The sequence below is a fragment of the Urocitellus parryii genome, chromosome 4 (genome assembly GCF_045843805.1).
Source record: "Urocitellus parryii isolate mUroPar1 chromosome 4, mUroPar1.hap1, whole genome shotgun sequence".
In the NCBI taxonomy this organism is placed as follows: Eukaryota; Metazoa; Chordata; class Mammalia; order Rodentia; family Sciuridae; genus Urocitellus; species Urocitellus parryii.
Window position 1 is genome coordinate 168,517,844 of NC_135534.1, and position 27,985 is coordinate 168,545,828.

The following is a 27,985-nucleotide window of genomic DNA, read 5'->3' on the forward strand; positions in this document are numbered from 1 at the left end:
AACATGTCTGTCAGCCAAATCAGAAGCTAATCAGTCTTCCAATATCATAATAGTGTTTTTTCCTAAACAATAAGTGAAAGAGACAAAATTTCAAAGATATTTTATTCAAAATTCTCCAACTAGGAGAAAAGGTAACAATGTTTACACATGCTTTAATAACTTATTTCACTGTACATCTTACGTTCTATACAACAATACAATAAACCAACAAAAGAAAATAAGTCAGCACTTAAATAGGGATCTACCATATAAAAGCATTGAGCACATACAGGACACTAAAAGATGGTATCTACAAAATTTTTCTTGACTGAGCTACATGTAGTATATCCATCTTGTTCAGTGTTTAAGATGTCTACCTCTTTCTGACTCATTATGCAAAAGCTATTATGACCTTTCAGAATAGAACATATCTTTTTCATTAAATTTTGTAGATGGGAGCAGAAGGGCTCTATCAATTTTATATCTTTCATCTACTTATATTTTCCCTTTCATGTCACTTCCAGTTTTAAATAAAAATATCTGTGTTTGATATGCTCCTATGTCAATACTTCTCTAGCAGAGAATTATGTTAATTATTTTTTAGCCAGTAAAATGGTCCAAACACATTAAGGAAAGTAAAGAAACAGACCACTTAGTTCTGACAAAAATAGCACCTAAAAAAATATCACTTCCGTCAAGTTTCTCCTGCTGCTCTTATGTGATGCAGGCAGCAAGGCAATAACTTCCAATACGTGGGCAGAAATAAAAGGTGGAAGAAGACCAAAAACTGTTTTCTGTTCTCAAAAGATCTTATTAGTTAGTATATTCTCTAATGCATTTTATAAACTTGGATCACCATGACTGCCAAACCAGGTAAATGATAGACTCTGTATGAGAAAAATAAGTGGAAAGGACTGACCAGTGGAATCCGAACTTCTTCCAAGTAATTATACTTTCCATGGGGGGGGGGGGAGGCGGGGAAGGCACAGGAGGTGCACATTTCTATTTGGCTTGAAAATAATAAAAATTAATCTGAAAAGTTGGCAACAACTACTAAAACAATTCAATTTCCTATATTTTCCTGGACAGAGCTTAACCATATTGGATGTTGATAACAGTGATAAACAAAAACCACACTGAGTTTACCATAATCAGGGACTGCACATAACCGCCTGACATTTTTATATAGACTGAATTCTAAAGACTAAATCTACAAAGTAGGTTCTAATGATTAAATTTCAATAATTATTGAATTATTGATCAATCTCTTCTTCCTATTCAAGCTAACTTCTTTTCTGTGGAACTGAAAATTTTAAATGCTCTAAATTTGCAGATGATTGCAAAAGTCTTACAGTAATCCTACACAACAAGAAACACCAAAAAATGTCAAGTCAATTACTATGATATTTGCAGAAGCTAACTCAGATTTCACTTTGATACGTGTAAACCATGAATCATAAATTAAAAAAAAAACCAGTAGTTGTGGTCAAATTTATATACTATTAATATATCTTTAAAAGACAGCAATAGTATTTGTTATAATTGTAAACAGAAGTCCCCAAGAGAGCACATCTAGAAAGAGAGATATTCAATGTTAACGATGCACCTGACATCCCCTACAGACCTCTTGTGGCAACTGTAGTGTAACTAACTTTAACTGCAATGCTGAGTAGGACTCTAGGGGCATAATTTGGGGGAATGATGCTTCCCACACCATGGAACTATTTCAATAGCAATAGTGACTGTGATGAAATATACTCAATAAATTCCACGTTTAAAAAGTCATTAGGACATCTCGTTCTTGTACACTTGTGTAGAAAGGTCTTCCAAAGATAAAAGAATGTAGGCCTGGTTTGATTTTCTCTGCTAGAGCCATTATTATGTTAAGATCGCCCTCTGCTGTTAAATCAAGGTCTATCTTCAGATTCCGAAGAGATTTAAAGGGCTTTTTCCCCTTCTGCCTACAAATAAAAGAAAGAAAGAAAGAAAGACCCAAACATTATAATACAGCAAATATCAAAAGGGAACAAAACAAAAACATACAAAGGCTTTTCTTCTGTAGAGGACTGTTACTCACGTATCATCTTCTATGTATTTTATTAGTGTCAAGGCTTTTCTGTGAAGGACAAGCAGAAACTGTGCAAGGAAAGTACTCCTGAGAGATAAACCAGGTTTCAAATGAAAGACCTGCAGGAAAATGAAACATTTTAACACATAGATTTCCTACCATTCTATGTGTACAGCATGTTTCTCTGACAGTGTTGGGTGTTACCTGGCATTTTCACTAATGCCCTCTAATATACAGGAGTGTGGTAGCAGCACTAGACTGAAAGCAATCTGAGTTTTTATAATTTCCTATTTATTTTGGTGCACTCAAATTCTGCATTCTATATCAAAATATATCCATGATCATTTATTTTATTATGAAAAAATCATTATGTAAGTTATTTGATGCTGTATTATCTAACTTTTTCTAATCAAATCTTAAAATTGAAGCTCTCAGAAGTTAGGCCATGCTCATGGACTATGGTTTTGAAATACATATCTATATTCTAGCATGGGTAGGAGAAATGTGTGCTTATGTAGGGGGAGAGTAGAAGGGTTTTACTTCGGCATGAGAAACATGGAAATTGCATGACTACAAATTATCCTTGAACTTTGCAATATATCCTTGAACTTTGCAATATATCACAAACTACACAGACCTGGATCCAAATTTTCCAGTTAACATAAGGATCTCATTATTTCAAAGTTACACGTATGACAGTCTCCTGGCTCAATCCCCAGAACAACATTACAACAATGTTTTGTTATATAAGAAATAAGTCCCAGGTATCTATCATTTTCTTCAAATGTGTAATTAAGTAAATATTTTTAAAAAATGAGACAATAAAGATGTTATAATCTAAACAGAAGTATACTAAGTTTTAAGAACATTTTTGGCTCAATAAAAGCAAATAAACAACTTACCTCCCCTCAAAAAACAAAACCCCTGAGTGAGGCTAGCATTTGAAATTAAAATATTTATTTTCAGTGGGAATGCTGGATCTTTAATTGTTAATGAGGCTAGTCTCTACTAATAATTCATAAGAAAAATGATTTAGGAGCTTTAGAAAGATCATAGAATAGGTACTACAAAAAAGAGAACTTAATTACATGATGTTTCAAATATATAGCACAAGCACTATATGATATGTTTGAAAAGAAAACATTTAATCATTCTGACAATGGATGGTTCCATGTTTACCTGATCCAGGAAGGCTTTGACTAGAGTGTCTCTGTGTAAGACATCCTGGAAAATATTCCTACAAAGAAAAGAAAAGGTCCAAATGTTGAAATGGCTGTTTAAGACACTTTCTACAACCTCTCACTCCACAGTCAATAAGTTAAATTCATATAAATGGTATATCATGCATAAACATATTTATTAGATTATAGATGTACATTTTTGGAGATAGAAAATATATTTCCAGAGGCTGGCTTTGGGTATTTAATGGTACAATGTGTGTTTAGCATGCATGGGTCCCTGAGTTCAATTCTTAGCACCAAAAATGAATAGATAAAAATAAATAAATAAAATTTAAAAATACACAGATCCAAACTCAAGGATATTATTGGTGTTTATCAGGTTAACATATAATTATTTTTTCTAAATAATATTCCCACACTATGGAACTACTTCAGCAGCAATCATGATTATGATGAAATATACACAATACACCAGGAAGGGTATGTGTACATCTACTAATCTATTTCAGAACTCTCATCTTACACATACAACAAAAGTCTTGGGGCTGGGGATGTGGCTCAAGCGGTAGCGTGTTTGCCTGGCATGTGCGGGGCTCTGGGTTCGATCCTCAGCACCACATAAAAATAAAATAAAGATGTTGTGTCCCCTGAAAACTAAAAAATAAATATTAAAAAGTTCTCTTTTTTTTAAAAAAAAAGTCTTAGACAATTAATAAATATAATTGCTAATTCTGACAATCTCACAAAAAAATAAAACCAGCAGCAAAAATAACACTAATGTTATCACCAAAAACTAAAACAAATCAGTGACATTTGAGTGGGATCAAGGAATAAACCCAGTTGATAATGGGCAATATCACAACTTCTGGGTTAGCATTAAGAGGACACCATCTGCAAACAACATGAACTAGAAACCTAAGAAAGTGTCATCTACCTTGGCAATGACCAAAGAGAGAGAAGTCAAGACATAATACCCACTTGAAATGATTTGTGTCTAACACAGCACCTAGGACATACCAGATGCTAAAACAAGAAAGACTGTTTTCTTCCCAGGCCTCACAGCCTTTCATCTTTTCTCTTCCATCTTCCTTAGGTTTCATTCAGATCAGAGAGGTAACATAACATTCAATAAACGAAGTAATTTTTTAAATGAAAGAGAGACTGAAAATAGTAGATAGAGATCATCATATTACTGATAGGAGGGATACAGAAAAGAATAGGTGGTGCAAACTAAGTAAGAGAGTAACTCAAGTTTCTTAATTTAGGAGATGAGTGTAACTAATTACAGCAGGAACTGAGAAAGGAGAAGTCAACATTTCAAGATTATTGGCTGGGCATTAACAACACCACTTTTCAAGCTTTGAGGAGAGATTGTGACTATAAGGCCCAGTGTTCTGGTTTATTTCATTGAATGAATATCTCGATCATATCTGAATTGTATGAAGCAAAGTATCTAAAAATATTTTCAGTGACTGGATTTTAATATATAGACAGTGACTAAAATTATTTTTATAAGTTAAGTTGAGGTAGAATGCTTGTCTAGTATGTATAGGTCACTGGGTTGGACCCCAGCAGAGCAGGAAAAAAAAAAAAAACAGCTCCCATACATAGAAAAAGTAGTATTGTTTAAAACACAAAAAATGGTAAAATGAGTCTACCACAAATTAAAGTTTACACATATTCTTGTAATCGAAACTATTTTTCAAACTTTTATGTTCAAAACATTTAGGGTTGTAAATAAAATTTTAAATTTATGACATTATTATGCCATGTTCAGCAAAACAAGAATAGCTGGCTTAAACATATTTACAAAACAAAACAAAAACACTAAATGGTTGCAAACCCATTCTTTTTTTTTTTTAAATACAGCAACAACAGAACTATTTTCTTTCTTTCTTTATTTTTTTTGAGAGAGAGAGAGAGAGAGAGAATTTTTTTTTAATATTTATTTTTTAGTTTTCGGCGGACACAACATCTTTGTTTGTATGTGGTGCTGAGGATCGAACCCGGGCCGCACGCATGCCAGGCAAGCATGCTACCACTTGAGCCACATCCCCAGCCCGCAAACCCATTCTAAAGTTTACTAAATTCTCTTAATGGAGCTCCTAAGCAGGCAATCAATCAAAAACAAAAAAATTCTAAGCCTTTTAGAAAGTGCAGATTAATTTTGATAAATCTATATTCATACCCAAACTACTAATATGTGAAAACTCAGTGACATGGAATTCCAATTTGGCCAATGCTTTTTTTCTGAAGCAATTCCTCTAAAACTTTCTAAATAGCCAATGAGAACACTGGAGACCTGAGAAAGATGGACCCAAATTAAGTCATCTTTATGCATATAGAGACCTATGTTGCTGGGGATTCCTTGGACATAATGTTCTTATTCTGTGCTTTTGGTCAACATTTTACTATGGCTACTATGCTACATGAGTCTGTTGCCTCAGTTCAAAATTTTCCTTAAAAGCAAAGCATAGAGCTACTCAATCCAATTTTATTGCTGCTTTATATACTTCAACCTGGGTTATTATAGTTATGGTGTTTTGAGTATATTCTATGTGCCAGCACTGTGCCACGCACTTTTAATTGATTCAAAAAACCCTAGTATACTACAATTCTTTTTCTGACTTCAGAACACCATTTAAGTATTTTCTTGAAGTTTTATAACTATGAATTATCATCATCATGTTTTTTTCCTTAAATGATCCACAATCAATATTTAACTGTCATTATTATTCTTTTTAGTGCACTGATCACACTTTGTGGTAAGAAATGACTAAGGCAAATATAAAAATAACATAAAATATATTACATGCAATATAAAACACAAAACATAATAACACTATATTAATGTATTTCAACAGTTTAATTTTTTTTTCACAATATCTTTATTTTGTTTATTTATCTTTTTATGTGGTGCTGAGGATCGAACCTAGAGTCTCAGACGTGCAAGGCGAGCACTCTACCACTGAGCCACAACCCCAGAATTATTTAATATTTATGTACAAGAAAAAAAGACTTGGAATTACTTTATATAATAATACTGTTCAGACTATTATACACTAAATTATAAGTAGTGAAGGGAGGCTATCTGATGCACTACTATTAACCATACTATTTCCTACAGGCTATGAGCTCAATACCTATTTGTTAAAAAAGTATTTAAATGTTTCTTTTAAGAGCTAATTTTAACTTATTTTAGGGGAAACACAATAATATTTTCAAAATGGATAGCTTTTGTTTTTTTTTAAAAAAAACAGTTGATTAAATATTTTTTAAGCATCATTATGCTAGTGATATTTCTTTCCTTTTAAATATAATGTGTTTGTTTTTACTCATAAAAGATTCATATTGTTTGCCAAAATCAAAAGGCAGAGCATTACATACAAATCAGGAGTGAAGCTCTCATCTGTGTAGATGATGGTGTCCTGTGCCATGTCTTCTTCTGAAGTGGCTCTCCAAAATGCTGTCAGCTCCGATCTCATGTATCTACGCTGATTATAAATGTGTTCATGACAGGGTGGCATCTGCTTCACAGTATTGACATCCACATCGATATGTGTGGTGGGATATGGTGCATACATGACTTGACGGAAGGGCAGTACAAAGCTTCCAGTTGAATCCTGTCAGAATGAAAAGAGAACTTACTGTCTTACATGCCAAGTGATATGAAGTTTTTTTTTTTTCTAATTAAAACAATGGCTTTGATTTTATTCTAGAATTTTATCATACCTTACAGACAGAAGTGTTCATTACAACATCAGTTTTAAAGCAAAAACATGAGAAACACTTTAAGCATCCAAAAAGAAGTGATTAAATAAATTTTATTTTATTTATTTATTTTGTTTTTAAAGAGAGAGTGAGAGAGGGAGACAGAGAGAGAGAATTTTTTTAAATATTTATTTTTTAGTTCTCGGCGGACACAACATCTTTGTTGGTATGTGGTGCTGAGGATCGAACCCGGGCCGCACACATGCCAGGCGAGCGCGCTACCGCTTGAGCCATATCCCCAGCCCCATGATAAAATAAATTTTAAATCAATTTATTATCTAATTGATAAAAATAAAATTACTGAAAAGTTCATGTTGAAATTGGAAGAGGTTTACAAAATATTGTGAAAAAGCAGGTTAGAACATGCAGAGTATAATTCAATGGGGAGAGGATGAAGAAACTACATAATTTACAAAGCTGAATTAATATTTCCAGAGATTTTATTGTTTCAATATATTTTTCATTTTTAATTGACACATAGTAATTATACATATTTGTGGGGTATAGTATGACATACATACAGAAGAAAAAAATACTAGAAAGATATGTGCCAAATAATAACTGTGGTTATATCCAGGAATAGTGGTGCATGTCTATAATCCCAGTGACTCAGGAGGCTGAGGCAGGAGGACTATGAGTTCAAAGCCAGTCGGAGCAACTAAGTGAGACCCTGTCCCAGGATAAAAATAAAAAGGGCTGATGATGTTGTTCAGTGGTTAAGTACATCTAGGTTCAATTCCTGGCATCAAAAAAAAAAAAAAAAAGGTTCCTTATTGATTGTATCTCATACCTATTGTGTATGAGATACTATGTTATGAAGAGAACATAGAAGCTATTTCACTCTAATAATGCTGCAGTAATCATTTTTATATTATGTCAAGGTATTTTCTGGAAGGTTATATAATTTAGATTTGCATGGAGAACTCCTGAAATAGTTTTTCATTAAATCAGTTTCAAGTTTTCCATTAAGCATCTGGTACTGATCTCTTTCAGGATAAAATTATATAATAAAATGAGAGGCTGCTGAAGAAACCTTTTATGTTATGCCTTTAGTAGAAAGAAGTACAAATTTTCAAATTTGTAAAACTTAAATTAGAAACATGATTCTTTAGTTTATTTTAATACTATTCTTCTGAGTGCAGTACAGGCATTTTACTGTGCTGAATTAATAATTTATAAAGCTGAATTAATATTTCCAAAGACTATTGTTTCAATACATTTTTTATCTTTAATTGATATATAGTAATTATGTATGTTTATGGGGTATAGTATGACATTTCAACACATGTGTTCAATGTGTAATGATCTGATCAGGGTAGTATATCAATCACTTCAGATATTTATCATTTCCTTTTGTTGAGGATGTTCAAAATTCTCTCTACTAGCTATTCTGAAATATACAATTGATTGCTGTATTAATTCATAATAACGTGCTACAGGACACTAGAAGTTATTCCTCCTATCCAACTGCATCATTATACTCATTAAGCATCTTCTCTCCATCCCTTCTCCCCCACACCCTTTTGAAGTTCTGGTAACCATTACTCTATGCTTCTATGAGATCAACTTTTTAGCTTTTACATGTATGTTAGAATATAGATTATTCATCTTTCTATGCCTAACTTATTTCACTTAACATAATGTCTTCCAGTTTCATCAATGTTGCAGCAAACAACAGAATTTCATTTTTAATGACTGAATAATTTTATTTATCCATCTATTAATGAACATCTAGGGTGATCTCATACCCTGGCTGTTGTGAATAGTACTGTAATAAACACACCAGTGAAGACGTTTCTTTGACATATGGATTTCATTTTTATTGAGTACATACTCAGTAGTAGGATTGTTAGATCAAATGGCAGTTCTATTTTTAGATTTCTGCGGAATCTTCATATTGTTTTCCACAATGGAGTGCTAATCTATGTTCCCACCACAAGAGAGCTCTCCTTTTTTTTTATCTTTGAAAGAATGTTATTTTTTTGAACATATCTACTCTAACTGGGGCTAAGATGGTATCTCATTGTCATTTTAATTTGCATTTCCCTAGTGATAATATTGAACATTATTTCATTTGTTTATTGGCTATTTGCATACATTTGACAAATGTCGATTCAGATAATTTTTAAATCTGATTACTTTTTAAAAATTTGCTGTTGAGTTGTTTGAGTTCTTTATACATGCTGGATATTAATCCCTCATCTAATGAATAGTTTGCAAATATTTTCTCTTTTTCCACAGATTGTCTCTTCCCTCTGTTGACTGAATGTTTCCTTTATGGGGCCAAAGCTTTCTAATTTGAGACTATCACATTATTATTTTGAATTGATTTTGTACAGGTTAGGAGATAGTGGTATAGTTTCACTCTTCTGTATACAGATATCCAGTTTCCTAGTACTATTCATTAAAGAGACTTTCCTTTCTCCAATGTGTACACTTGGTCCCTTTGGCAAAGATCAATTGGCTGTAAATAATGTGAATTTGTTTCGGGATTCTCTATTCTGTTTCACTGATGTATGTTCATGTTTTTATGTCAGTACCATGCTGTCTTGCTTACTATTACTTTATAGTATGTTCTGAAGTCAGGTATTAGGCCATCAAATTTGTTCTTTTTCCTTATGATTGATTTGGCTATTTAAGGTCTTTTGTGGTTCCATACAAATTCTAGGAGTGTTTTCTATGAAGGATATCATTGGTATTACAAGAAGAAATGCATTGATTCTGTAGATTGCTTTGTGTGGTAAGAACATTTTTAGAATATTAATTCTAGTCCATGAACACTGGATGTCTTTCCATTTTTTGGCATCATCTTCAACTTCTTTAATCTGTTTTATAATTTTCATTGTAGAGATCACTTCTTTGTTTATATTACTCCTAGATATATGTTTTTGTAGTTATTGTGAGTAGGTTTTTTTCTTGATTTCTTTCTCGAAATTTTGTTATTATTATGTCAATCAGTACCATTTGTATGTTGACTTTTTTATCTGTAAATTTACTGAAATTGTTTATCAGTTCTAACAGTTTTTTTTGGTGAAGCCTTTAGGTTTTTTGATATATAAAATCAAGTCATCTACAAACAGGGGTAATTTTATCTCTTCCTTTCTTATTTGGGTGTCTTATGTCTTTCTCTTGCCTTCTTGCTCTAGCTAAGACTTCCAATATCACACTGGACAGGAGAGGTAAAAGAGGACATCCTTATCTTGTTTCTAATCTCAGATGAAATTATTTCAACTTCTCTCTAATCAGTATGAAATTCATTGTAAGTTTGCCATATTCAGCCTTTCTGGCATTGAGGTGTGTTCCTTCTGTACCTAATTTTTTAAGGGTATGTGCAACATTTTAAAATATTTTAATACTTATTTTCTTTCATTTTGCTATTCCTACATCCTTAAGAAAGCATTTACTATGAAAGAATCACACAACCATAAGGAAAGTATTTCTTCATTTCTTTGACTATAACTGAGACATCAATAGTAAATTCAATAAAGTGCATAATTGCTTTTCCCTTAATTATTGAAAATAATTATCAATTACCGTTATATGTTTTAGTCTTTGAAAAATAAACTCAATTAAATGAATATAAACTTTTTCTAATATGTATTAGCAATACATACTTTTTCAAATGTGTATATTAATATATATATATATGATTTACTCAAGTCTTACACACTTTTAAAGATCTTTAAATTTTTTCAATAAATTTTCTATGTAAATACAAAATGGTAACACAAAAATTCAAATTGGTTCAGTAAAAAGAAATATTTAGAGGTGCAACCTAATTCAAGCACATATTTTAAAAAAAATCCTGAGGCTATACACTTATCTACACAGGAAACCACCTGGCAAAGAAAAGATATTTCATGGTGTTACACTGACGATACTAAATATATATTCATAAGATAATATAGTCTATGCTCAGAACTATGTAAAGGAAGTCAGTTCTTGGGCATTAAACAAAATACTTCAAGTATTTTTACAAAGAGTCTCAAAAATTATTATTATTATTTTTTTAAGTCAATAAATTTTTATTTAAGGAATTTCCATTGTGATTCCTTTGTTGTCCATTCCAAGAACACCCTTTTTAGAAGATCTGATGCTTATCTGTTTGTTTCAAGAGCCCAGATGATTTCACAATTCTCCACCTAAGTTATTCAGGATTTAATTTCTTCAAGTAATTTGACTTTAGGATCCAAATAGGAGAAAACAAACAGCCAGAAGCAATATCAACAAAGCCTTATACTTTGGGATATAGATGGATCTGCTTGGTTCTCAAGTGTTGACACTTCTCTAATATAAAAATCACCAAGTTCAAATTATATTCACTCCTATTATCACACTCAGTACTGCAAATGTGGAATATGCCAATATCTAAGATAAAAAGAAAAATTAGGTCTTTCATACTTTTTAATTGTCTTGTAGTTACTTCCCACAGGCCTAACAAACAGTCCTATGAGGAAAGCAAAACCACAGAATTACTCTATGAGGCGTTTCCAACGACGAGTGGCTACAAGAGAAGCCCCATCGGGATAGACCTCAACCTCTCAAACATTATTTTTAAAAAATGGTTTCACTTGTGATAAATGGAAAGTATACCTTTAGCAGGCCTTGCACAAAGAGTCCTGACTCATATTTAAATGATGATTCTGCTTCACATAATCTGGAGCATTTTCTCTCTGCTGGAGTCAGAAAAAGGCATAATGTTCTCACTATCTATAAAAGAAAAGATTATAGCATTAAAATATGAAGTAAAAAGACCACTGATTTGCTTATGAAAAATTTTTTAAATTAAAAATTTTAATTGTTTTGTCAATTAACATAAAAATATAAATCCTTAGTCACCTGGAACAGTCCATAGGATATAACACTTATTGCTTACAAAAGGTGATTTTTATGGCCAAATGAGTTCAAGATATGCTTAGTAAATTAACTGTATGGTGTCTCAAAACCTGTAACTTTTCTTTTCTTTTTTTGTACCAGGATTGAACCCAAAGGCACTTAACCACTGAGCAACATCCCTAGCCCATTTAAAAAAAATCTTTTTTTTTCTTTAAATTTTGAGACAGGGTCTTGATAAGTTGCTTAGGGCCTCACTAAGTTGCTTAGGCTGGTTTTGAATTTGTGATCCTCCTGCCTCAGCCTCCCCAACTGCTGGAATTACAAGTGTGCACCACCACATCTGGTAAAATCTGTAATATCTGAATACATATTGTGACTCTCCAGGTGAAAAATATAATATGTACCTTTTCTCATACTTATTTGACATATTTGTATTAGGTTATTAATTTTAGTGGGAATTTATGACCTAATACAGTAACTGGTTATATCTCCACCCAGCAACAATTGTTTTTCAAGCAAGTAAATAACTTTCAAGAATAAAACTAAGTGCATTTAAATTACCCAAGTTATAACTTATGTTGTAACAGTTCTACATGTAAATCCCATTATAATGAATATCAAGGAGTATCCAAATTCTTAAACCAAAAGAAAATTAATTCTATTAAATTTGACTTAATATAAACATGCTATTGGTGGGGGTTCAGAAAATACTGATTCTAATAGCATCTGACCTAGGGTACAAAATAAAAATAAAAATGAGCCATATAACTGTTGGAATTCAGACTAGAGTGATAATGTTAAAGCACAGTTTTTTAATTACAGAAGTGGAAACTTTTTTGTCAAAAAGACAAAAGGCAAGCTATTCAATCTTAAGAGGATAAAGGATGAGAAAAAAAATTTTTAAAATATTTTTTTAGTTATACATGGGCACAATATCTTTATTTTGTTTATTTCTTTTTATGTGGTGCTGAGGATCGAACCCAGGGTCTCACACATAAGAGGCGAGTGCTCTACCGCTGAGCCACAACCCAGGCCGGAGAAAAATTTTTAATAAACAGAGCCTTCCTCCTTTCATAATGCAGACTGAGAAGCACTTCTAAAGAACTCTAAGGCTTTGTGGGGGTGGGTCACAAATGGGAAGCCACATTTTTGGGGCAACACAAATAAGATTAATAGTCTCTAGATGAAATATAATGAGAGAAGAATATTAATCTCTCATAAATGGTTGTATAAGAGATATAATTTTGGCAAATTAAGGCTCATGTGAATACATGGGATGACAAATTAAACAAAAATAATGAATAGCTTTATAAAACAAATAATCACCTCCAACATATCTCTTGTTTAAAATGTTGTTAAAAGAAATTAGATTTGCTTAAATTGATAGACATATGTACTTATCTCTGGATTCTTTCTAATTTCTAACTAATGGTCAGTGAAGAAAAGTACAAAATATCTTAATTTACCGACTAATGCTTGGAAATATAACTAATCGTTCACTAATTATTTACTCAAAGCACTGAAGGAAGTAGTCAAAACATTACTGAATAAAGTACAGCCTCCACTTACCATCTAGAAATATTAGCTCCCTAAAAAGGATAGACATGGGGTAAAACTCAAGGCAATGAAATCAAGATGATCAAATGCAGTTCTTCAGAACTAGTATTATAGGCCAGGCTATATGGGCAATGGCCAAACAGACTCCATTTTACCCTAAGATTCCATGTCATGTAAGAAATCCTTCTCTCCTGGGAACACCCTGCCTCTGTACCCATCAACAGTTGCTTGGCATAGCATGTGTGACAACACAAAATGGCAATTCTTATATAATGTAAAATTGTTCTCTTTGTTTCCCATTTTTCTTGAACAAAGTACCCTGTCAAAGAATGATTGCCTAGACGTTAGTTACCATTCTTTAACTTGTATTCAACTGGGTCATTTTGACACACTTTCCCTTCTGTTTATGATTTTAGATCTCATGACATTTGTTTATGGTTTTGAATCATAGCAACAGCCACTTATGATTAATGTAGTTCTGGAATATAAAGGTAGACTCACAGCCTGGGATGGAATCGAAGGGTGTAGACTTGTAGCCTGTCCCTTGGCCTGCCAGTTGGTGAATTCAGACTGCCTGCTGGTGAATAAATGTTCCACCTCTTGCTTTAAGATCAACTTAGTGATTTATTGCAATCTTGCCATAACACTAGTACCAAAAGTACATAGCTATCTTTATATTTATTAAAGATAAAATTGGGAAATAGAAGGCTTTTAAAAGCTATCTGATTTTAAAATATTCTCAAAACCCTTTATACACAACTGAGATTGGTGTTTATGAGTTATCAAAATGAAACTGATAACTGAATTCCTATTCAAACAGTTCATTTCAAATTCATTCTGCCATAGGGTATCACAATAATTCGCTAACATTTTATTTTATCCTTATACTATTAGACCATTTGAATTATAACTTAACATGTAAATGACAATCCATGACATGTTAGTAGTATTAAAATTCAGATCATAGTCTATGTTATAAAATGAATTACCTTATTTACTTTCTCTGCACTGCTGCCTACTACAACAGAGCAGCCACAGGTTTGCAAGTGTGAGCTGATGGCACTGTAGATCAATAAATAAAACAGATTTAAAACCCTGGCTATGAAACAATTTCATAAATTTAAAAAAATAGTAAATAAGCTTCAAATAACTCAGAGTAGTTTTACATGATAAACACCAACACCATAAGTATAATACTATCTTTTATTTGTATGAAACTTCACATTATCTAGGGGCCTTTCACAGAGATTGTCTCGTTTGAATATTAAGATGACCCAGTTAGTAAAATATTATTTTATAGCTTAAGAAACTGATATGTAGAGGGGTTAAAGCCAAATGAGATTAAAAATAGTATATGAATGGCTGACTTAATAGATTTAATACTAAAGGGCTTATGATTCAAGCTATTAAGATTTTTTTAGGTTAAACATGCCTGATACTCCATCATGAGCCTAGAGGAAAAGAATGTAAACATAAAAGTTAATACTTTATTTTTTCACTTCTCATTTTTAAAAACAAAGTTCACGATTATCTGGAAATGTAAAGAAATATGAGATAATACATGCAAGGCACTTGGTATTAGGAACTAGCACATAGGCGCTCAAAAAATAGTGGTCATTACTATTATTTTCCTTAGAAGAAATATAAATAGAAAATGTGAGCTATTGGTTCATAAGTGATTTTATGTGCCAGGTAGTGTTGTAAGTGCTTTATATGATTTATCTGATTCAATGCTCACAATAACCCTAGAAAGTAAGTACTATTATTCTTCCCATTTTACAGATGAGGAAAAGGAGGCACAGACACCTTAGGTGGCTTATCCAAGGTCACACAACAGTAACCCAGGCAGTCTGGCTTGAGAGTCACACTCTTAAGTACTAAACTTCATAGTTAGATAAAAAAGATCAGCACAAATAATTTTAACGAATAATTTCCATTTCGAGGCCTAAATTACTTGAGGCTATCTATAATACAACTTAATTTAAGAATTCTTAATTTTAACATCAATGGGAAGTAAAACAAGAAACCAGAACGAAAGGACCAAGCTCTCTTGTCTGGGTACTATGGAAACTCAGCATCTTAAAACACTAAAAGGAGTAACAGCAGATATATCACAATGAGTGAAAAAGTAACACAAGTGTTAGTTCAAATATGCAATGTTATCCTTAAATTGTCTGGGGAAGTAGGTATCATTATTTTCTTCCTTCCAAATCTTGTTATGGGTGAGCATATAAGATTTGTATCTGTTTCATTCAGCATTTAGGAAATGAAACAAAATTCTTACTTGAGAAGAAAGCCTTCATGACAACTGTCACCAATATCATCATCATTGAGTACCGTATCAGCTATCTAAAATGCACCCAAAAAATGAACAAACAAAAAAATTAGTCTGGGTAAAACAGGATTGAGAGAATGCTTTTATACCTAAGTTTTAAAGTCTAGGTTCAATATAACACATTGTTCTCATTTTGGAACATCAAGAAAACCCATAAAATAATCTCTTTGAACTATCACAACCTTTTAAAGAACAAATGTGAAAAGTGGTCAGTCAGGTTAAGCAACATTTTTTACAAGACAACTTCCTCTTCTGAGCTGTCAGAATCAAGGGACCAACCTCAATGACAAAGTCAGAAAGCAGTAAGAATATTTTCCAAAGATCTCTCTCTATACATGCATAATGTGTGATTTAAAATGTTCTCAACAAATGATTAAGGAAACTAAATTAGTGAATGTAAGTAAACTTCCATTAATAGTCATTAATTTGCACATTGCTTTGTTGCAAAAAATACTGCATTAAATACTTTAATGTTTCTATAAGTTCTGGAATTTTCCCACTTTAAGGAAACATAAAGGTGGTAAAATAACTAAATTTAATTTTGCCATGACTATCAGTAATAAAAAAACTGATCATAAAATTCAGGATTCTATGTGTGCTTATTTGTGGCTAATACTTCATCTGAATAGTATAATGATAAAATGCTTACCAGCAAAATTAGAATGTTATTAATATATATAATAGTAGAATAATTCAGGGGAACTGATAAAGGTTACCCCCATAAGAACTTACATCTATTTCTTCAGGAACACTGTGAGATTTCATAGATGAAAGCAGTTCCATTACAGGAATGACTTCTCCAGTAAGCATTGGAATAATACTTTGACCCTGCACAATAAAGTAAAATGAAGAGAAGACATAATAGAGGACAAGATGGGCAATAAAAACTTAAAATGAACTTAAAGAATTTTCATGCTATTTAAGCTCATTTTCATTCTTTTAGGAATAATTTTTCTTTAGTAAGCATGGACTCTTTGGTTTATCATTTACTATTATATGCAACAAATAAACAACTGTGCCAAATTTAGAAAGAATCTCCTTTGATATCTAATTGAGTTATAAAAACTTTATTAATTAAAGGCAATCAAGTTATGAAAGTCAAGCTTAAAAAGACTTTGAAATCCTTACCAAATAACTCATTAGTAAAACTTCAATAAATGGCCATCCTCCACACTGGAAATAGGGTATAATCTATCCAAAGGCAAATCAAATCATCACAAATATTTTAAAAGTATCTTAAATAAGGGTGATTCCTCATTTACTTACTACCACACCACCATTCAGTTTTGCAACCAATGTAAATATGTGAAATTTTAGAGATGCAGACAAAATTGTCAAATCTCTATCTTTCCTTACATTTCATGAAATAATTTTATTCAAATTCTTCTCTTTTATCTTCAAATTAGATCTCTGTTATCCCTATATCCATTTTTTTTAGTACCTTAACTCAGCTTTTCAAAGTCCCTTATCATTTAAATTGCTTAAGATTTAAATGTGCTGCTACCTTTGGAAATTTTATCCTAAGTCATAAACCTCTTTGCATAACAGGCATTTTATTATTTTAAAAAATGTATTTTATAGTAACTTCCAAAATTAACCACACTCATTGCTTTTGATTTTTAAAATAACTGTTGAAATGCTTGTTTACAATTATAATTAATACAACAAATCTTATAAGAACAATGACTCAATCTGTGTTGAACTTCCATCTTTGGTAAGTGATTTACGAGATGACAGCTATGAACATCCAAAATCAGCACTCACTAAAATTGTTTCATACTATTGTGTCATTTCCAAGCAGAATTTATTTTTCAATATAAGGCTGTTGAAAGCACATAATGTGAGACATGCAAGACTCAATTATAAGACAACTCCCCCTTTTCAGAAATAACAATTTTAGGAAAACATTTCCCTTTAGGTTTAGGCTCAGATAATATTTTGGACAAGGAATCTCAGGCATTTATCTGACTCTAAGTAAATGAATAGTCTAATGATCAATAGCAACAACAAAAATCCTATAAGACTGAATACAGAAGAGGATCTTAAAAAAATATATACATGTATGTATGTATATGTGTTTGTATGTGTGTGTGTATGGCCCCACATACATAAAAGAAACCCCTGGGGATTTCTTTTCCTCCTTGTTCTTCTCTAAATTGAACTTCTGAGTTTCCTCTCTAAAGTCTCCAATTTGTCCCAAATATCCTTTCCTACTGACACAGAAGGATAAGATAGCAATTTTAAGAAAAGCCCTTAAAAGAGGCAGAAATTCATTAATCATGGCAGAAACTCATTAATCAAGGTTTCTGGTTTTAAAAAAAACAGTTTTACTAAAAACAGAATTTTATTTGGTCCTAAATTTCCTTATCTTGAGATAATTCTATTTAATTACTCCATAAGTATCAGGTTAGAGGTTGGTGAACCCACTAAAAGCAGAATTTCATTTGGTCCTCAATTTCCTTATCTTGAGGTAATTCTACTAAATTACTCCATAAATATCAGGCTGGAGATTGGTGAATCACTACATTCCTAGGGACCTGTTTACCAACCAGCAAACAAAGTAAAGGCAAGCTTCTCTGGATGAAGGGAAATCTTTTCTTATAAGTTTTAACCTTTTCCCCAGAATTACCTCATTTGATTTGGAAGGTTATTTACAGAAGTACAAAGATGATAATTTTGCAAAGATTATTTTATAGGCTTTAGTATTTTCTTTGTTAATGCCCCATACTTTCACAAGAATTATTTTGCTTTTTTTGCAGACCTTGTACATGCTAGGCAAGTGCTCTTCTACTGAGCCACACCCCAGGAAGCCACACCCCTAGTCTCTCATTAGTATTTAGAAAACTAAATATTTTTTAAAGCATCATTCTGTCCCAGTCATACTGAGGAGAACCAGAGCAAAGGCAATGTAGCCATGCTTAAAAGACTGGAATTTTACAAGAAGAAACAAAAAGGGAGGGTGGCCTATCAGAGCAATAGGAGTAAAGTTAAGAACATTTTCTCCACTGGCGATTCCCTTCAGGAGAACTTTTCTGCCCCACAATGAAATGGACTGTATTTAATTTCTATGAGGGAAGTTATCCTCTTGTAGTCATGCTTCTCAAACTCTTAGCATCTATTATTCCCCAAGGTCATTCAAAGGTACAGGATAAACATGGTATCTTTTCTTAAGGAATCAATGTTACTGAATGTCTAAATGGTAAGAAGCTAAAAAATGTCACTGGCAAATTTCAATATTAAAACAAACAGATATATCATGGAATAAAATATAAGCTGCATTAGTTTTAAAGATACAGCATGAGACTAAAGAAATAGTCTTAAATGTGCTTAAAGCTGTGTTGAGTCCTGAACACCCACTCCTCATCTTTCAGTTACTCATATACAGATATCTGAGAAACAATACCTAGAAGATCATATATACATTTTTAAAATTTTTATATGAACAAGTTTTCCAAAAAAGGGAGCAAAATAGTAATTTGTAGATGTAATTATCATTTCCCTTTATTTATTTATCTCTTCAGATGTAAAATATAGAAACTTTTTGTCCAGTTTATTTTATATGAAGACTGTTTATTTTCAGACTCACTCTGTCAAACTAACATGTCGTCAAGGCCTTATAAGGAGCCAAATGCCTTGTATGTACATATGCTATGGGAATAATGGGATATGACTGCATGTAATCTGCATTTTACCTGATCTTCCATTCTCTCTGTGCCTTCTAAGACAATCTTCTGGACATTTTCTTGCCTTTCCTAAGCAAAAGAAAATTTATTTATTAAAACCACTGCATTTGAATACTTATTTTTTCAATATAGATATGTTCTGTGTAATTTACTTTATAGAAAAAAATATTCTCTAGAGGGAACTAAAGGGAGCAAGGCAGGATGAACCCAACAAACCCATGCTTTCATAGACAGTATAAAACAAAATACCCTTTATTCTGCAGTGAAAAAAGAAATATAATTTAGCAGGAAACAATCAAGTTTACACCTGCAGTTTCAAAAAGGAACATGATAAAGCATTTTTAAATGAAACAAAATCAAATTGAATCTGAGGAATACAGAGCTTGTTTATTTTAAATGATTTTCATAAACATATGAGGAATAAGGAGGTGAGTCTACAAAGAGCAAATACCTATTCTTTAAAGGTGCTATTTCTCCTTACAATCTGTTAGAAGTCTTATACAATTAATAATGCCTTAATAAGACTTTCAGGTTAGTATTAAATTGGAAAGTAGGAAGAAAACTTAAATTTGTTCTTTCAAAATGCTAGAAGAATAGTATTACTCTGCATTAAAAAATGACAAAATCATAGAATTTGGAGGGAAATGGATGGCATTAGAGCAGATTATGCTAAGTGAAGCTAGTCAATCTTTAAAAAACAAATACCAAATGACTCCTTTAATATAAGGGGAGTCAACAAGGACAGGGTAGGGACGGAGAGCTTGAGAAGAAGATTTACATTAAACAGGGATGAGAGGTGGGAGGGAAAGGAAGTGAGAAGGGAAATCGCAGGGAAATGGAAGCCGATCCTCAGGGTTATACAAAATGACATATAAGAGGAAAGGAGGGGTAAGACAAGATAATACAAATGGAAGAAATGATTTACAGTAGAAGGGGTAGAGAGAGAAAAGGGGAGGGGAGGGGAGGGGGGATAGTAGAGAATAGGACAGACAGCAGAATACATCAGACACTAGAAAGGCAATATGTCAATCAATGGAAGGGTAACTGATGTGATTCAGCAATCTGTATACGGGGTAAAATTGGGAGTTCATAACCCACTTGAACCAAACCGTGTAATATGATGTATTAAGAACTATGTAATATGTTGAAAGACCAATAAAAAAAAAATAAAAAAAATAAAAAAAATAAAAAAAATAAAAAAAAATAAAAAATAAAAATAAATAAATAAATAAATATGATTATATATTAGAGTACAGGATTTAGTGGGAAATGATAATTCCCTCTAGCTTAACCTGCAAAATTAAAAGGAATATCTATCTCCTAGAAACTGTTTGGTCCAACCTTCTCATTTTATAAATTTGGGAACTTGGCAAGTTAAAGGGACCAAAGGTTCCCAGCAGATAGTTTCTGAAACAAATGTTCTAAACTATTATACCTACACATTGTAGTAAGTACAAGACAAGGTCATGCAATGAAATAAAAATAAAAATGTTTTAGAGTCAAAAGCTCCCAAGACAAATCTAAACTCTAAAAATTTCTTTTTCCTCTAAACTTTAGCTTTTTGTTTGTAATACAGAGTTACCACCTCCTACCTTCCATGATTACTGTGAAGACAAATTCATCTATATCCAATGGGGTAGACATAAACATATGTTGGCTTATGTCAAATGTTAAATGCATATAATTTCCAAAAATTAGATAAATGTGTCTGAAAATAAACTCTGAATGGCTATGTTAGCATGATTAACAAGCTGAGAAACCACTCACCTTATGCATCCATATCCTTCCTTTCCGAATAATATGTGTTAATCTATCAACACACACTCTGTGAAGTGGGAGATAGAAACTAAGCTCCGTCTGTGGAAGTATAATTGATAGTCCATAAGTACTCCGATCTCCATTCCAGTTGCCATCGAAGATTAATGAAACAATAATTACTCCTTTTTCAGATAAGACAAAAAACTTTACATCTATAGCCCCACTCTCTGCATTTCGAAGAATTTCTCCATTTAGGGTGTGGTTGGCAAGAAAAGTTATTTCTCCATCACTGAGAAGTACCTGATCTGTCTTAGGGGCCCAAATATGCCTTACTCTAGGACCAAGAATATTGTCCCAGTAAGCAAAGGTAGCTGCTAATAAAGGTGATTCACCACTTAAAGCAATCTCTGTCTTGGCAACAGCAGGAGATGGTGGTGGGCAGAGAGTAGACATCACTGCATCCCAAATTTCACATTATCCAAATATTCCAGAGATATCTAGATGAGAGCATACAAAGCAATGATTAGGTTCAGCAATTTTAAAGATATCCATCCAAACCCCCAAAGAGACGAATATTATAACTAAAGCTCATACAACAGACCATTGTTCCCCAAATATCTGGACTATGTGCAATTCTACCATGATTAGATATTTGGTTCTTAACCATTATAACTAAAGAGGGGCAAAATAGGAAGGGGAAGTCTCAGCTAGACATGGTGATACTTCTTGTGGGTTGAACTGTGTTCCCCCAAAGATAGGTTCAAACTCTAACCCCTTATATATGTTAATGTGACCTTATTTGGAAATAGGTGTAATTAAGTTAAAATGAGGTCATATTAGATTAGAATGGGTCCTAATTCAGTGGGCTTCTAAGGGGAAAGAGAGAGATTTGGAGACATGTAGACACAAAGGCAAGACAGCCATGTGAAGACCAGAAGATAGAAACTGAATGATGCAACCACAAGCCTGAGAATGCCAAGGACTATAAGTAACACCAGAAGTGGAAGGCACAAGGAAGCTTCCCTACAGCCTGTAGGATCATGTTCCTGCTGATACTGGACTTCCAGCTTCCAGAACCCAGAGAGAATGGATGCTATTTTAAGTTATCTAGTTTGTGATGCTTTGTTACCCTAGCCATCTGACAGTAGAAATACCTTAAACCTGCCAAAAAAAATTTTTTTTCATAAGATGACAAAATCACATGTCTGAAGCTACAACAACAAAAATGATTAAAAAGTTTGGTTATCCTTGACAAACTCTCTGGGAAACAGGATACTGAAGCTCACTACTGGTGAGCAGAAGGGTAAAAACACTGACAGGTGAAAATAAAGATAAATACATTTAATACATTAGTAAAGAAAATGGTATAGTACTTTACCATTGTGAAGAGAGTTCAATACTAAGTGGCTAAAATAAATGCTTCAGTTATTAGAATAGGAAAAAACAAACAGAATGGATAAAGCCTGTTCAAAGCTTTCAATCTGCTGAGGAAACAGACATAGAGAACACAAACAAACTTGCAGCCAAGCTAGAATGCAGGGCTCAACTCGTATATCTTGATCCACTCAAAGACATCACTCTGAAAGTGTATATTCTATGTAATATTAGTGTAAACCTAACCAACCTTGCAAGTACTATAATTGAAGACTTATAATCAAAGACTGAAAGTAAAAACCATTAGGACAATTTCATTTAAGCAAGTCTAAAATTATGGATTCTATTATCATAATGTAATGGAGAGCAGCTACAGGTGAATGCTGATACACCTGTTTGATGACTTTGGAGCTAACATTTGATTTATAACAAAATTTGTGTCAAATTAAACCATTTTATATTAAGGAATTTTATCTACATATTGTCAAGAGAGTTCAGAGTCTTATGAAAAGCAGTGACTTCTATTTTTAAAGTTTGTGGTGAATATTTTTATCATACTATGAAAAGGCACACAAACTATGGCAAAACACTTAATGGTGAAGTATGTACGAAAATAGTTAACCAAAAAACAGTATTTACCTGTGTATTTTTAATTTCAAAACTTCATTTAGGTAATATTTGTGTTTTAGTATATGTCAATTTAATAAGTCTTAAAAGGCCACAATGGATATGAGCTGTATCGCTTGTTAAAAATATCTACTGTTTTGAATATAACTTCAACAGTCAGTTTACAATGACTGAATACAACAAGGTAATCTGAGTTAGAACTGTTATGATTCTTTTTCTGTCATTATCAACAATAGCAAATGGGAAGTGGAGGCAATAAATTAAAGTAAACACATAGCCATAAAATCATATTGCAAAACATTTCTTTTTTATTCTTTCTTTTTGGATAAAAAGGTGAAAATCAAAAAGGCAACATTACAACTCAAATTATTATATTGAAATTAAAAGAATTTCCTAAACAGGATTGAGAGCTATAGCAAAATCTGATTGAAATATGAGAAAACCTTTTACCTGATTGTGAGAACTAAATTACTAACAATCACTAATTACATTCAGTCTCACTCCTAGTATTAGAAAGAAAATGAAGGCTAAAAATCATGTTGAACTGCTTAGCTTTAAAAGCTGACAAAAGAAATACAGTAGTTGCCCCTTATCCTTGGGGGATACCTTCCAACTGGATGCCTGAAACTACAGATGGCACCTCTCTATATATACTGTAAACTCTAATTTATGAATTAGGCACAGTAAGAGATTAACAATAAAATAGAATTGTATAAGTTATGTGAATGTTTTCTCTCTGAAAATATTTCATTGTACTATACTCACCTTCTTCTTCCTATGATAATGGGAGATAATACAATGAATATGTGATAAAGTGGAGTGAATGACATATGTGCTGTGACTCAGCTTTAGGCTACTAATGACCTTCTGATGATACATCAGGAAGAAGACATCCACTTCAGGTGATCCTGGATCATTGAATCATGACAACATTGATGTTAGATGTTAGCAGGAGACTACTTTGATGGTTGAAGATCTACCAAGTTCAAGGGAGTTTTCTGGAAGAAAATTTAATCAGAAGTTGTCTCTAACTCATAGGGTTGCTGCAGAGGTTTTAATATTATGGGTGACTTTAATGCTGTTCTATCTGAAGGCAGTATTCCATAATTTTGCCCTTTAATGTCTGTGCAATTTCAAATACTTCAGCAAATTTTAGAAATGTTCAGGTTGCTAGTTCTGTTTCAGTTTCATCTTCCTCTTTCTCTGCAGATTACTAAATAAGTTCTTCTGATTCCTCATTTTTAAAACTTCCCAAAGGCCCTCAATGTTTTTCTACTTCTTCATCCAGCATTTTGGCAAATCCTTCTCCACCAACTTGTCTTACAGCTTCTCCAGTATTTTTTTGTATACTGCAGTAAATGGCTTGGTGCCACATGTTTCAGAAACTTGCTGATGCCTTTGTGTAAGTTCAATGCTTTCTGGTACAATGTGCTGCCGTCACTCACAACACATTTTCTGTTTATCATATATCCATAAATTGAATGTGTTTTCCATCTTAACTAAGCACTTATCACACACTGTGGCTGTAACTTTTGTAATTTGAGGCATACCAGCAAGACTAGCATAGTATTTTTTCCTTCTTCACAATTTCACAGAGAAAAGATTCATTTTTATCATAGATCTTAGCAATGTCAACATACAGGGTTTTTTCTTTCCTTATTGAGAACTTTTACCTTTTCACTTAAAGAAAGGAACTTATGTCATTTTCTCTTGCATATCCAAATTGCCAGCATCCTTACTCCTGTGTTTTGGGCCATTATTAATTAAAATAAGGGTTACTTGAACATAAGCACTGCCATACTGTGACAGCCTACCTGATAACCAAGATGGCTACTAAGTGACTAATGGGCAGGTAGCATTACAGTGTGGATACACTGGACTGTTCAAGGACAGCTGGGTGCAAGAGAGCAGAAAGGTGTAAGACTTCATCAAGCTACTCAGAATGGCATGCAATAGAATTTTTCATGTATTATTTTTTAACTATATTTGAATACATAAACTGAAATCATGGATAAGGTGGGACTACTATAACCTAAGAAATGAAATGTCACAGAGAAGTATAATTAGGAGAGTTGTAAAAATTAATTTAATGCTTGAATCATCTTTGGTAAGAAAAACCCATATGTACAAATGTGGCAAAAAACATTCAGCTGAAAACTAATATTTTTATCTACATATTTTATGTACATGTAGTGTAGGCTACTCCAGGTTATCTAACATTAGTCATATAATCTTTTTAGGGAAGCAAGGATCCAAATTGGGTGAGATGGTGGTTTGCCATTCCTATAAAGAAAGAACAGGGTTCCTGAGGGTTTACCCAATACACTTTCTAAAAATAATCCAATGTGTATGCAGACAAATTATATTAATTAGCATCTATTTAATCTATTAGCATACTGGTAAATTTGAGCTTTTGCTTCTTTAAACTTTTGCTAAAAATCAGCTATATCTTTCCTGAATGGTATTTAGAAAGTTGACTGGTCCACTCCACTGCTGTGAATCAGAATTCTTCTATGATAGGCTCTCATTCCCTATAACAATGTTTTCTGTTTATTTTTCCCAGACCCAAGAGAAGCAGGTCCTAAACCAGCCCACTTCCAAAACTGGGGCTGCCTATGGCTACTTTAAGGATAGTGAACTGCTTAAAACACTTTCTAAATTTTTAACATCAGGCATTACTCAGAGATGAAGTTCCTAATATCACTATCGAGCCATCTCTCACAGATCAAAGTTTCTCAGATTAACAGGTAAGTTAATCTACCACCCCTTGGAAGTACGCAATTAACACTGAACCAATAATAATCTTGAAAGAAAGGAGTCTCCATTTTTTTTTAAAATCTCTTTCTCTGAAAGTAAACTTTAGACTGCTAACATAGCCAAATAGAGATTTTATTAATTTCTCAAGTGGAATGTAATTGTTTCCTGGAGGAGGTAAATACTGGCTTGGTTCTCAATCAAGAATATAGTCTGCAATTTTTCTCACTTTTGTTTCATAAAGAGCACAGTCATACTGGGGCAATTTCCAACAGATTCAGTTTTCTTAAAGTGGCAAGGGCATGGTGGAGGTGCTGGTTAACAGCACTTGTGTAACAGAGGTTTCAGATACCTGTGGTCAAACTTGATCCCAAACTATTAACTAAAAATCCCCCTACCCCCAAATCATAAGTTTTAAATAGTACACCATTCTGAGTAGTGTGATAAAATTCACAGTCTGCTCCAAGGATGTGAATCATCCCTCTGTGCTTTGTATTCATATAGATATATTCATCTATATATTCATATACACTACCTGCCCATTAGTCACTCAGTACTCCTCTTGGTTATTATCATAAGACTGTCTAAGTATCAAAGTGCTGGGTTCATGACAACCTTTATTTTACTTAATAAAGTTGAAAGTACAATGATATTTTTAGAGGGAGAGAGAGAGAACATTCATAGAACTTTTATTACAGTATTTAGTTATAATTGTTCTATTTTATTATTAATCTCTTGTGCCCAATTTAAACTGGATCATGTCTGTATGTAAAGGAAAAAACAGTTTATAGTGTTCTATACTATATATAGTTACGATCTGTGGTTTTAGGCTTCACTGGAAACCTTCTTATGTATACACTAAAGATAACTACTCTGTATTTCAAATATCCTGGTTCCATATAGTTTTTTTTTAATTTTTAGTTGTAGATAAACACACAGTATCTTTATTTATTTTTATGTGGTGCTGAGGATTGAACCCAGTGTCTCACACATGCCAGGCAAGTGCTTTGCTGCTGAGCTACAGCCCCAGCCCCCGGTTCCATATAATCAATACCCCATATGTCATAGTCTTGTTTTCCATGATGCTCCCAGGTTATGCTAAAAGTGTCCCAAAGTTTGTTGAAGATCCTAACAGTCCTTTTTTGAACGGTTTGTACAAAGTAAAAGTAGTGCCTAATTGTGTACCCTCGCCTTGCACCACTGGTGATGGACAGGAACAGAATAAACAGAATTTATTCATCTGCGCCTAACAATCTGGGCGTCTGAAAGGGGTAACCCTCCTAGGCCAATGCACGAGACTTCCCACCTTTTCCTGAACACAAGTCCTGGTGGAATTCACCCTGATTAGAAAGACCCTGTGTGGACGCAGACATGTAATCAGTGCACTTCTTTCTGGAACAGATTACCATCAGCCAAGTGATACCTAAGTCACAAGAGTCACTTCCTTTAATAAATGTTTGCAATCTCGGAGCTGTGAAGCAACCAGGCCATGTCTCATAGACTGGGAATACACTCTGCCTAGCACTTCTGCCCACATTTACAAAACAGCACTCCTCACAAACTTCTACTGATAATCTACAGGCGACCAGTAGTCGGTTCACACCCCATCGCACCCGGCGCTGTCTCCTCTCGGCAGGAGCCCTCTCCGGCTCGCCCAGAGGGGCCGCGCGCACTCCGGCTTTCCGCGGGCCAGCCCCTTCGGTGACCAAGGCTCCCTTCCTCGAGCCCGCAGCGGAAGCGCAGCTGGAGGTTGCCCCGGGTCTCGGGAAGAGGCTGGCTCGAGGCCTGCGGGCGAAAAGCCGGGAGAGGCCCGAACCCATCCCAGTCTCCGTGCCACCGCCGCCGGGGGCCGGGATGCAGGCAGTCCTACTACGCTAAAGCTGGAAAGCCCCAGGGCGGCTTTCAGTCCGGGAAGAGAATGAGTCGAGCGCTGGGAGAAAACCCGCGATCGCCCCAGTGCCGACCCGGCAGGCTGACCCCAAACTGCTGGTCTAGGACTTGCCAGCTGTCCACTCACCCACTCGCCGCCGCCAGAACCTCCGCCACCGCCGCGGGCGCAGGG

At 33.6% G+C, this 27,985-nt stretch overlaps 1 protein-coding gene and 1 non-coding gene across 3 annotated transcripts; both read right to left on the reverse strand.

The window, feature by feature from the left end:
* On the reverse strand, positions 1-27,985 carry C9orf72 (C9orf72-SMCR8 complex subunit). Of its 2 annotated transcripts, none has more exons than XM_026387956.2 (11): positions 27,941-27,985; positions 21,178-21,665; positions 19,420-19,479; positions 16,460-16,555; positions 15,677-15,741; positions 14,382-14,454; positions 11,593-11,709; positions 6,616-6,851; positions 3,227-3,284; positions 2,057-2,166; positions 1-1,940 (listed from the first exon to the last, which is right to left on the reverse strand). In XM_026387956.2, the coding sequence occupies exons 2-11, from the start codon at positions 21,619-21,621 to the stop codon at positions 1,754-1,756; spliced, it is 1,446 nt and encodes a 481-aa protein (XP_026243741.1). In that variant the 5' UTR covers positions 21,622-21,665; positions 27,941-27,985; the 3' UTR covers positions 1-1,753. The 2 variants fall into 2 exon arrangements, with proteins under 2 accessions (XP_026243741.1, XP_026243742.1); XM_026387957.2 differs by lacking the exon at positions 27,941-27,985 and having other exon boundaries at positions 21,178-21,267; positions 21,561-21,643.
* LOC113182165 (small nucleolar RNA SNORA18) lies at positions 11,406-11,537 on the reverse strand. The gene has a single exon (XR_003300681.2). It is a non-coding gene; the product is annotated as a small nucleolar RNA SNORA18 (small nucleolar RNA).

Bases quoted from the DNA above. Each gene is read 5' to 3' on its own strand.
- C9orf72 (XM_026387956.2), bottom strand. From the start codon at position 21,621: ATGTCTACTCTCTGCCCACCACCATCTCCTGCTGTTGCCAAGACAGAG. The intron at 16,556-19,419 runs GTAAAATGCAGA...TTTATTGTGCAG, and splicing joins CAGAGAGAATGGAAGATCAG to GGTCAAAGTATTATTCCAAT. The intron at 1,941-2,056 runs GTGAGTAACAGT...TTTTATTTGTAG, and splicing joins AAATACATAGAAGATGATAC to GCAGAAGGGGAAAAAGCCCT.